Genomic DNA, 12,376 nt, shown 5'->3' with positions numbered 1-12,376 from the left:
CCAAATGTAGGTAGAAGCGTTTTTAGGTGAATATTCCAAACTCTGCTTTGTTCTGCTTCTTTTGAGAGTGTTCTTTAACGGGTTTTCTAAAATATGAATTTGCTTTAATGGGTTCTCTAGAATTTGAGTTTTCTTTAGAATCAAACGCTGACTCCGTTTTGTGCTCATCTGATCGAATGCAGCTTATTTCAGTGAGAGAATTCTGTTCCTGACGGTATCACAGTCTCCAGATGTGAACCAGTTGAAGGCCAAGATTGTGCAGTTCATCATGGGGAACCAAGTTCTCAGTCCCAATTCTGTGCTTCCCCAATGGAACTTGCAATACGAGTGGATCACCCCAACGAAAACTCTGGTGGTTTTGGATGATGTGTGGACACTGGCAGTGCTTGAGCCACTGCTCTTTAAGATCCCGGGCTGCAAGTTTCTTGTGGTCTCACGTTTCAAATTCCCAAACGTTCTTGATGCCACTTATGATGTTGAGTTGTTGAGGGAAGAAGAAGCACTCTCTCTGTTTTGTCACTCTGCTTTTGGCAAAAAGTCGATTCCTCCGGCTGCTGATAAAAATTTGGTCAAGCAGGTACTATCTTAGTGCCCGTTTGCAATTCTTTCCCCTCATACGCGCTTTTGCTAGAATACAATTGCTTCTTTGAAAAGCTTTAAAAACTGATTCTATAATGCATAATCACTTTCTAAGTTCTACTGCTAAACATAGTCATAAGTCTCCAATCTCCATTTTCAGCTAATCAAACTGGGTTATTTTGTGTTTCTTTAGATCGGTAATTGATTGTTTTCTTGAACTTTAGATTGTTAATGAGTGCAAGCGGCTTCCTTTGGCTCTCAAAGTGATTGGAGCTTCATTGAAGGACCAGCCTGAATTGTGTTGGGCAAGTGCAAGGAGCAAGTTGTTGAAAGGGGAAGCTTTTTGTGAGTCCCATGAGAATAATCTACTTAAACGTATGGCAACGAGTCTCGACTGCTTATCCAAAAAAGTTAAATCATGTTTCTTGGATTTGGGTGCGTTTCCAGAAGACAAGAAGATCCCTCTTGATGTTCTTACCAATATGTGGGTTGAAATACATGGCATCGACGAAGAAGAAGCTTTTGCTATTCTTGTCGAGCTTTCAAACAAAAATCTCCTCACCCTAGTGAAAGATGCAAGGTACGATGCTTAGAGTTCAGTACTTGATTTCTTTTACTTGAGTGTGATTAGTTTCTGTTTTGAACCCTTTGATTATATTAATGTTGCAGAGTTGGAGACATATATAGCAGTTGCTATGACATATCTGTTACACAACATGATGTGCTGAGGGACCTTGCTCTTCATTTGAGCAATGATGCCAGCGTGAACGAACGCAGTCGATTGCTTATGCCAAGAAGAGAGATTGAACTTCCAAGAGAATGGGAGAGGGATTCAGATCAGCCATTTCACGCGAAGATTGTATCAGTTCATACCGGTATTAACGTGCCTCAGTAATTGCATTATTGATTATGAGGTTATTTGTTATGTTTACTCTTTCATGCTGATTTAAACCGATTCATCCCTCGATAATGCAGGTGAAATGAAAGAGATGGACTGGTTCCAGATGGAGTTTCCCAAATGTGAAGTGCTGATTTTGAATTTTTCATCAGACGACGAGTACCTTATTCCTCCTTGCATTGAAAACATGCCAAAGTTGAGGGCATTGATAATCATGAATTACAGTACGTCAAATTGCATCCTAAATGGCTTTTCAGTCTTCTCAAACTTAACCAACTTGAGAAGCCTCTGGCTCGAAAAAGTATTTGTCCCTCGGTTATCTTCCATCCCCCTGAAAAATCTGAGGAAGATCTATATAATCCTATGCAAGATCAGTAATAGCCTTGATCAATCCACCTTTCCTCGGCTCACAGAGCTCACCATCGATCATTGCGATGACTTATTCCAGCTGCCTTCATGCATTTGCACAATGCCTTCGCTCAAGAACTTGAGCGTAACCAACTGCCACAGCCTATACCAGCTCCCAGCTGATTTGGGAAGGCTGCAATCTCTACAGATCCTAAGGCTATATGCGTGTCCGGCACTGCAGACGCTTCCAGCCAGCATTTGCAAGCTACTTCGCTTGGAGTACATTGACATTTCCCAGTGTGTAAATTTGAGATGCCTACCCATGGACATTGGTAACCTAGCAAGTTTGGTAAAGATTGACATGAGGGAATGTTCACAAATTAGCAATCTGCCGAAATCCGCTGCAGCGTTACAGTCTCTGCGCCGTGTAGTGTGCGACGAGGATATTTCTTGGATGTGGAGAGATGCAGAGAAGGCATTGCCGGAGCTTCATGTTCAGGTGGTGGAGAAACATTTCGATCTGGACTGGCTCGATGAATGAGCAAATTGTTGCACCATTACCAATATTAATTTGTATGGATTTTGATGTTAATAGTAAATCATTTGTTCATATGAAGTTGAATAATAGGAATTGAGATCCTCTTTAGATTTCTGTGTCTGAGTTTAAGGATCAGGAGATCACGACTTATTTTAAATGTTGCGGCTCCTATTAGCCTATTTCACTGGTCCACCTTACACAAATTAAGGGCGCGAATTGTTTTTTGCAACGGCTTGGATTTTCTTGTCCTTGTGCTCTAGACATAGAGATCTAGAGAGGAGATCGATTCAAATAATAAGGAAAAAAATTAGAGGATTATTCTACATGTGGTGTTTCGGTGGTTCTGTTTTCTTCGAAGACGTCAGAAGCCGTCGGAAGTGCCCTCTTCAGTGACAGTCAAATGATGATAGGCGGCTAAGAAGCAACAAAGTGACTTATTTCACAAGGACTTTAGCCTGAAGCCAAAAGTTAGGACAAGCACTTTTGAAATATTTGTAACGTCTGATTGACTTCAAGCTGGGGTCCAATTTTATTGAGCTCACAAAAGTGTTTGAATTAGTCTACCCTCATCTCGTGATCCCATCCATCCCACTTATTCCTCCCCCCCTCTAATACGACTTTAGCACACTACAACACCCCCAATATTAAAAATAAATGATTAATTTTAAAATTCCAAAAGACGCTGGACACTATTCGGACGGTAGACAAGTGCCTAGACAGCTAGGCGAAGCTTAGTCAGGCTAAGCAAATTTAAGCAAATTTAAGCAAATTTATAAAATATCATATAAATAAGTGTTTATTAATGCTTAAAAAAACATATACTTATAATGTATTTGAGAATTTGAAAAAATGTAAATAAAGCGTAGAGTCCTAATGAGTTTATTGGGAAAAAGAGACATGCAAAGCTTAAGGTACATCGAATATCAGCTTCAATACCCTCCAGCTTAAAGCCAAAATATCATCACACATTCACCAAACAAAATATAAAAAATAGAAGAAAAAAAAATGCTTCTTTGACTTTTCAACACTTTCCTACTTCTAGTCCAGTCCCACAAAAAAAGTTGCAGTGCATTAGTTTCTCTCTCTTCGTACTTATCAAAGTTCGGCGATCTAGGTTTGAGAAAAAACCAGTATTTTTCAAGAAAATTCATAAAGTTCACATTTTTCATTTGTAAATTTTTAAAATTGGGTTCCAATCCATCGTTCTGAGTTTTTGATTGTTGGGTTTTGAATCTTTCTATCTGGGTTTCTTTGTTTCGGTTTCATAAATTGTTGGGTCTTTCTTTTGATCTGGAGGTCGATGAATGGTGTGTACGAATGTGCGATTAGGAACTTTGGGGTTCCTCAAAGCTTTTGGGTTTGTAGGATGCACAGAGCTTATGGGTTTCAAGTTTGAGATGAAAGCTTCTTGGTTTGCACAGAGAACTTCTGGGTTTTTGGTTTTGTACAAAGCTTCCGGGTTTCTAGGTTCCGACTAGCATTCCACCTAGCACCGCCTAGACCGCCTAGTGCCGCCTAGGCGGCAGACTAGACCCTCCCCGATTTTATTGAACATTTTGTCCAAAATCGCCACGGAAGCTCACCGCTAAACGCCTAGGTCGATTTTTAAAACACCGATGAATTTAAACTTCTGGACTAACTTAATAACAACTGTTGATTTTTTAAATCATCATTGTCAAGATTCACCTAAAATATTTTTTTTTCTTTTTTGCAAAACATTCAAGGGAACTTTATTGATAACGAAAAAAGAAGTTACACTAATGTAAACCTAACCTCCTATAATATAAGCAAAAAAGATATAAAAAAAAATACGTAAAGAAGAAGGGGATATAAATTCTACCTCTAGAAATGAAAACAATAAAGAGACATGAAAAGAATAGGGCAACATGAAACCTAACACTTCTAAATCCAAACCTAAAGGTCTAAACCTACAAAGCATATCAAGCAACATCATAGAGTTAAGTAAAAAAAAGAAAGTGAGATAAACAAGTATTCTGAGGTGCAAATTAATTTGAGAAGCGGAAACCAATAGCCAACATAATCTATATGCCGAGTTCACATTGATTTAATAAGCGGAAGCCATAGAAATTAACATAGTCCGAACGAGCTACTTGCGAAGGGGGAAAATCATTTAACTATTTCATTATTGTACCGATCAACAAAATATTACGTCTCTCTACTGGTCCAATCCCTGTTAAATAAGTAAACTCTTTTGATTTGACTGAATTTTCGCAAAAAAGATCTTTCAAGAAAAACTAAAATTATCAATTCATGTCATGAGAAATTTTATACAATGAGTCAAAGAATATTCAACACCAGGTATTAACTTGGTTTATGCATCTTTCTCAATTATTACAAAACTATTAATAAAATAGTCTAAATTACAACGTCATTGAGGAGATTCGAGCATACAACGTAATATGTGTAAGAGATAAAAATAAAGAGATATATCGTAAGATAGCAAATCATGCTATGAAACCATATTATATATGCAATGAACCTTTATTTTCAGTGGTGCTTTATCTTGCCAAGTTTGTAAATGTGATGACCCAAAAGAAGGTTTAAAGCTGCCGGATCCCTTGGCAGAGGAAGCTTGCTTCATATCTATGAGACAATTTCTGGCTTTTCTTCCGAGGCTAATAACAACGATAACACTAAGCTACAAAATTGGAATGAGAAATATGGGCCGGTTTAATACAATGAGCCCAAATAAACGTTGGGTCTAATGCATTTTATAACAAGGGTTGGAATGAAATGAGGGGGGAATAGATGAGAAAATTTAGAACTTATCCAAAGGTTGGAGTTGGTCTAAGTTCTACCGCCAAACGTGGTCACAAGCCTCCAATCTCCATTTTCTGCTAATCAAAATGGGTTATTTTATGTTTCTTTACATCGGTAACTGATTGTTTTCTTGAAATTTAGATTGTTAACGAGTGTAAGCATCTTCCTTTGGCTCTCAAAGTGATTGGAGCTTCATTGCAAGACCAGCCTGAATTGTGTTGGGCAAATGCAAGGAGCAAGTTGTCGAAAGGGGAAGCATTTTGTGAGTCCCATGAGAACAATCTACTTCAACGGATGGCAACGAGTCTCGACTGCTTATCCAAACAAGTTAAATCATGTTTCTTGGGTTTGGGTGCGTTTCCAGAAGACAAGAAGATCCCTCTTGATGTTCTTACATTGAAATACATGGCATCGACGAAGAAGAAGCGTTTGCTATTCTTGTCGAGCTTTCGAACAAAAATCTCCTCACCTGGTGAAAGATGCAAGGTACGTGCTTAAAGTTCGGTACTTTGTTTCTTTTACTTTGAGTGTGATTAGTTTCTGATTTGAACCCTTTGTATATATTGATGTTGCAGAGATGGAGACATATATAGCAGTTGCTACGACATATCTGTTACACAGCATGATGTGCTGAGGGACCTTGCTCTTCATTTGAGCAGTGATGGCAGCGTAAACGAACGCAGTCGATTGCTTATGCCAAGTAGAGAGACTGAACTTCCAAGAGAATGGGAGAGGGATTCAGATCAGCCATTTCATGCGAAGATTGTATCAGTTCATACTGTTATTAACGTGTCTCAGTAATTGCCCTTATTGATTATGAGGCTATTTTTTATGTTTACTCTTTCGTGCTGATTTAAACCGATTCATCACTCGATAATGCAGGTGAAATGAAAGAGATGGACTGGTTCCAGATGGAGTTTCCCAAATGTGAAGTGCTGATTTTGAATTTTTCATCCGACGACGAGTACCTTTTGCCTCCTTTTATTGAAAACATGCCAAAGTTGAGGGCATTGATAATCATGAATTACAGTACATCAAATGCCATCCTAAATGGCTTTTCAGTCTTCTCAAATTTTCCAATTTGAGAAGCCTCTGGCTCTAAAAAGTATCTGTCCCTCAATTATCTACCATCCCCCTGAACAATCTGAGGAAAATCTATATAATCCTATGCAAGATCAGTAATAGCCTTGATCAATCCACCTTTCCTCGGCTGACAGAGCTCACAATCGATCATTGCGATGCCTTATTCCAGCTGCCTTCATGCATTTGCGCAATGCCTTCGCTCAAGAACTTGAGCGTAACCAACTGCCACAGCCTAAAGCTGCAATCTCTACAGATCCTAAGGCTATATGCGTGTCCGGCACTGCAGACGCTTCCGGCCAGCATTTGCGAGTTACGTTGCTTGAAGTACATTGACATTTCCCAGTGTGTAAATTTGAGATGCCTTCCCATGGACATTGGTAAGCTAGCAAATTTGGAAAAGATTGACATGAGGGAATGTTTACAAATTGCACTTTTGAAATATTTGTAACGTCTGATTGACTTCAGCTAGAGTCCAATTTTGTTGAGCTTACATAAGTGTTTGAATTAGTCTATCCTCATCCCGCGGTCCCATCCATCCCACTTATCCCCTCCCCCTAATACGACTTCAGCACACTACACCAAACCCATTATTAAAAATAATTGATTAATTTCAAAATTCTAAAAGACTTTAGGCGCTAGTCGGTCGGTAGGCAGAGACCTAACGCTTAGACGGACTAGACGGATTTAAGTAAATTTATAAAATGTCTTATAAATAAGTGTTTGTTTATACTTGAAAAAACATTTACTTATAATGTATTGAGAATTTGAAAAAATGTAAATAAAGTGTAGAGACCCTAATGAGTTTAAAATTGGGTTCGAAAACATCGTTCTGAGTTTTTGAATTTTGGGGTTTGAATCTTTCTATCTGGGTTTCTCTGTTTCGGCTTCATTAATTGTTGGGTCTCTCTTTTGATATGGAGGTCGATGAATGGCATGTAGTGTATGAATGTGCGATTAGGAATTTTGAGGTTTCTCAAAGCTTTTGGGTTTGTAGGATGCACAGAGCTTCTGGGTTTCAAGTGTGAGATGAAAGCTTGTTGGTTTGCACAGAGCTTCTGGGTTTCTGGTTTTGCACAAAGCTACTGGGTAACTGGGTTTCTAGGTTCCGACTAGCATTCCGCCTAGCACCTCCTAGACCACCTAGTGCCGCGTAGGCAGCCGACTAAACCCTCTTTGATTTTATTAAACGTTTTGCCCAAAATCGCCACGGAAGCTCACCGAGCGCCTAGACACCACCTAAACCGATTTTTAGAACACTAATTAATTTAAACTTCTGGACTAACTTAATAACAACCGTTGATTTTTTTAAATCATCATTGTCAAGTTTCAACTAAAATAATTTTTTTTTCTTTTTTGAAAAATGAAATTTTATTGACAACGAAAAAAGAAGTTACACTAATATAAACCTAACCTCTCATAATATAAGCAAAAATAATAATTAAAAAAAAAAGATAAAAATGTTGGACTCAAAAGAAGATGAAGCTCTTTCCAAGGCTTATAGGTGGACCTCTAAAGATAGTATCAAGGGTATTTGTCAATCAAGTGAAGGACTTTGGACTAGTATGCCCAAAAAATACTGAGTCTCCCAATTGAAAAACAACTTTATCTGAGGTTGAACAAATGGCATCAAGCCTTCACAAGGGCTTAAAGGAGACATTAAATGGATAGAATGTCCGAAAAATTATTACGAACTTAAAATTCGGTTGGAGATAGTGTATGAATATGGTATGACACTGTTTATTTAAAAATAATTTTTTTTGCAAGCCTATAATTCTAGACAAGGCTACGTTTTGCTCCTTAAGTTGAAGATGACTTTACAAAATGAATAAGTTATTGGGGTTATATAAGATCATTAGAATACACGTGGTTCTGTTGTGATAGCAAATGATGTGTAACTCAATTAGTCAAAATATACATCCTTGCAGACAAGAATCCAACTACCTTACCCTCACTATTGCTTGTATAAAAAAATAGTGCTATTAAGCCCACCTCATTGTCTTATTTTCTCATCCACGTTATAATTTCACCTACCATAAAATTTACAAAAATCTAACCATCTTCCAACCCACCATTATTCCCTAACTATCCCTACTAGCTTAAGTTGTAAAAAGTGAAAACAAAAAGACTGAAAACTCAACAACAACAAAAGTAAAAACAAAAAGAATGAAAAACTCAAAATACAAACCAACAACTATAAAGCCACCTACCCCACCCATCGACAATAAATCAGGCACAACCTGTGCTGGCAGCAACTCTTTTTCTTATATATGCTGCCCTTGTTTTCTTCCTCCCTTTTATTTCTATCTCTCTATCTGTCTCCCCGCACCAAATTTAATTATATTCAACACAATAACATCAAAATTGAAAATTCTAACCTCATTTTCTATTGCAATTGAAAATTAGAAGAAAAGGGGATGGAGTTAAGTATAGGGATGAGCAAATACCCATTGGTTATGGGTAACCGCGGTTACCCGCCCATTTAAATTAAACGGTTATGGTTATGGATAACCATTTAGATAAATAATCGGTTATAGGTATAACCGTTTACCCGCGAAATTTAAATAGGCGGTTATGGGTATTAACCGCGGTTATAAATGGGTAACCGTTTACCTATTTATTTTATATATGTAAAACTAACACAAACTATATTCTCGATCTAATAATACTTAGCACCTAATAAATTAGCAAGGAATTCATCGGTCATTCTCTCAATAACACTGCTACAGGAATGATGATTCTCATCATCAAGGAATTGGCCAAATTAATTTAAATTCCTTGCGGGTAACCGTGAAATTGACAAAAATGTCTTTTAAACAATTTTTGTAACCCAATAATACTTAGCAAATATTATATTTACCTTTATTGGTAACAGTTAAAAATATCGTTTGCAAACTATTATTTCAATTATTGGAATGGTATAAGGACTTAAAAAATTAAAATATGGAAATGTATGATGAATGTATCTATAACGGTGTTTAATTGTCAAAAAAAGAAAATTATGACAATTTTGTTTTTAATTTTCAAGTTGTTAAAAAACATGTAGACGGGTGAAAAATGGGAAATGGTAAAATAAAAAAAAAAGATAAACGGGTTAAAAATGATAAATGGGTAAACTGTTATTAAATGGTTACGGTTAAATGAGTATGCGGTTATGGGTATGGTTAACCGTTTATAAACGGTTATGGTTATGAGTATGAGTATAACCGTTTAGACAATTACCCAACGGGTAAACAATTATGTGGGTATGAGCATAAACGGTTATGGGTAAATAACCGCGGTTACCCACCTGCCATAACCGTTGCCCATCCCTAGTTAAGTATGACACATTAATCTGTGACAGGTCGATTATAAAAAAAAATCTATCATATAGGTACATAAATATAATCAACATGTGATATAGGTTGCTTATAAAAATTAAAATTTATAAATAGGGTTTAAAGCAGGAGGAACAACAAGAAGTAGCAACAAAAAAAATTCAAATAGATAATTAAGAAGAAATTTGATTTATAATAAATTTTATCATTGAAGAGATCATTATTGTTAATAAAATAAATAAATTTAAGGAATTTGACTAATTTTAATAAATTGGACAATTCATACTATTGGCTCAAAAACAAGAACTTATATCAACTTTTCCCTTTTTACATTTATTTTTTGCCAAAAATATATTAAATTAGTTTTAAATAGAGTTTTTAAAGTCTTTTGACAAATGGTTAAATATATCAAGGTTTTATCAGCACTCTTGAAAAATAAGTAAAATGAAAGTGATCACGTCACAAATTATAAAACAACTTTAAAAAGGCATCACCCGCCATTGTCGCACAGCTCCCACCACAACCAACAATGGCAGTGACGGACTTCTTCGTCGGCGAGATCACAACGGAGCTCCTGAAAAATTTAATCGCCGCCATCTCCCTCAAGTCATGCAACAGCAGAGGAACCGCCGAGGAACTCAAAACCTTAGTCGAGCAGCTCCTCCCCATAATCCAAGAAATCAAGTACTCCGGCGTCGATCTACCGGCCGAACGGCAGTTCCAGCTCGACCGCATGTCGGAAGTTCTCCAGAACGGCCTCGAACTGGCCCGAAAAGTCCTCACGACACCGCGCTGGAACTTCTACACGCACGTCCGATTGGCGAAAAAGATGGAGGCTTTGGAGACGACAGTGTCCAGATTTCTTCAGGGCCCATTACAGGTCCATATCTTGGCCGACGTCCACCACATTAGGGCGGAGGTGGATCAGCGGTTCGACCGGCTTGATTGGTCGAACCGGGTGCTGGAACAGCGGCTTGAGACCTTAAAGATTGGGACTTGCGGGGGCGGGGGTGTCGGTGGCGGGTGGATGGAGGAGGCTGTGAGGAGGGTGGAGGAGGAAGGGCAGATGAAGTGGGAGGTGAGCAGTTCGGTGGTGTTGGGATTGGGGGTGGGGATGAAGACGGTGAAGGGAATGATTTTTGGGAGGGAGGAGTTGAGGGTCGTTGGGATTTGTGGGATTGGTGGCTCTGGAAAAACCACTCTCGCTAGAGAGCTTTGCAAGGATGATCAAGTTAGATGTAAGCAATTAAGTCCCTGTTTCGGATTGCTTACTTGTGATCGTAATTGACTTTGCTAGAAGTGCTTTTATTTTATTATAAACATGTTGAAATTTGTATTGAAAATTCAAGTACTTTTCAGATGATATAATGACTTTTTCACCAAATGTTGTCAGAAGCGTTTTTAGATGAATTTTCCAAACTCTGCTTTGTTTTGCTTCTTTTGAGAACGTTCTTTAATGGGTTTTATAGAACTTGAATTTGCTTTAATGGGTTCTCTAGAATTTGAGTTTTCTTTAGAATCAAACAATGACTCTGTTTTGTGTTCGTTGCCGTTCGAATGCAGCTTATTTCAATGAGAGAATTCTGTTCCTGACAGTGTCACAGTCTCCAGATGTGAACCAGTTGAAGGCCAAGATTGTGCAGTTCATCATGGGGAGCCAAATTCTCAGTCCTAATTCTGTGCTTCCCCAATGGAACTTGCAATATGAATGGATAACCGTAACGAAATCTCTGGTGGTTTTGGATGATGTGTGGTCACTGGCAGTGCTTGAGCCGCTCCTCTTTAAGATCCCGGGCTGCAAGTTTCTTGTGGTCTCACGTTTCAAATTCCCAAACGTTCTCGATGCCACTTATGATGTTGAGTTGTTGAGGGAAGAAGAAGCACTCTCTCTGTTTTGTCACTCTGCTTTTGGCCAAAACTCCATTCCTCCTGCGGCTGATAAAAATTTGGTCAAGCAGGTACTATCTTAGTGTCCGTTTGTTATTCTTTCTGCTCAGAAGCGTTTTTGCTAGAATACAATTGCTTATTTGAAAAGCTGTAGAAAGTGCTTCTATAATGCATAATCACTTTCTTTCTACGCTAAACGTAGTCATAAGTCTCCAATCTCCATTTTCTGATATTCAAAATGGGTTATTTTATGTTTCTTTAGATTGGTAACTGATTGTTTTCTTGAAATTTAGATTGTTAACGAGTGCAAGCAGCTTCCTTTGGCTCTCAAAGTGATTGGAGCTTCATTGAAGGACCAGCCTGAATTGTGTTGGGCAAATGCAAGGAGCAAGTTGTCTAAAGGGGAAGCTTTTTGTGAGTCCCATGAGAACAATCTACTTAAACGTATGGCAACGAGTCTCGACTGCTTATCCAAAAAAGTTAAATCATGTTTCTTGGATTTGGGTGCGTTTCCAGAAGACAAGAAGATCCCTCTTGATGTCCTTACCAATATGTGGGTTGAAATACATGGCATTGACGAAGAAGAAGCGTTTGCTATTCTTGTTGAGCTTTCAAACAAAAATCTCCTCACCCTGGTGAAAGATGCAAGGTACGATGCTTAAAAGTTCGGTACTTGATTTCTTTTACTTGAGTGTGATTAGTTTCTGTTTTGAACCCTTTGTTTATATTAATGTTGCAGAGATGGAGACATATATAGCAGTTGCTATGACATATCTGTTACACAACATGATGTGCTGAGGGACCTTGCTCTTCATTTGAGCAGTGATGGCAGTGTGAACGAACGTAGTCGATTGCTTATGCCAAGAAGAGAGACTGAACTTCCAAGAGAATGGGAGATGGATTCAGATCAGCCATTTCATGCGAAGATTGTATCAGTTCATACCGGTA

The 12,376-nt window shown here is 38.1% G+C and overlaps 1 protein-coding gene across 7 annotated transcripts in view; it reads left to right on the top strand.

The window, feature by feature from the left end:
* Positions 1-12,376, top strand: part of LOC126633183 (probable disease resistance protein At4g33300) — a 50,210-nt gene that overhangs the window by 969 nt on the left and 36,865 nt on the right. The window contains exons 2-5 of one of the 7 annotated variants that reach the window (XM_050303759.1): positions 183-577; positions 804-1,159; positions 1,249-1,454; positions 1,555-1,640. In XM_050303759.1, coding sequence (XP_050159716.1) covers positions 183-577; positions 804-1,159; positions 1,249-1,454; positions 1,555-1,640 — 1,043 coding nt within the window. Of the gene's footprint in view, positions 1-182; positions 578-803; positions 1,160-1,248; positions 1,455-1,554; positions 2,472-10,018; positions 10,780-11,104; positions 11,500-11,721; positions 12,078-12,167; positions 12,374-12,376 lie in introns of those variants that run through there. The other 6 variants (XM_050303758.1, XM_050303757.1, XM_050303753.1 and 3 more) reach the window with 6 other exon arrangements.

Source organism: Malus sylvestris, chromosome 8 (assembly GCF_916048215.2).
Source record: "Malus sylvestris chromosome 8, drMalSylv7.2, whole genome shotgun sequence".
In the NCBI taxonomy this organism is placed as follows: domain Eukaryota; kingdom Viridiplantae; phylum Streptophyta; class Magnoliopsida; order Rosales; family Rosaceae; genus Malus; species Malus sylvestris.
Note: the sequence above shows the minus strand (reverse complement) of the source record. Positions and strands in the feature narration are given on the sequence as shown.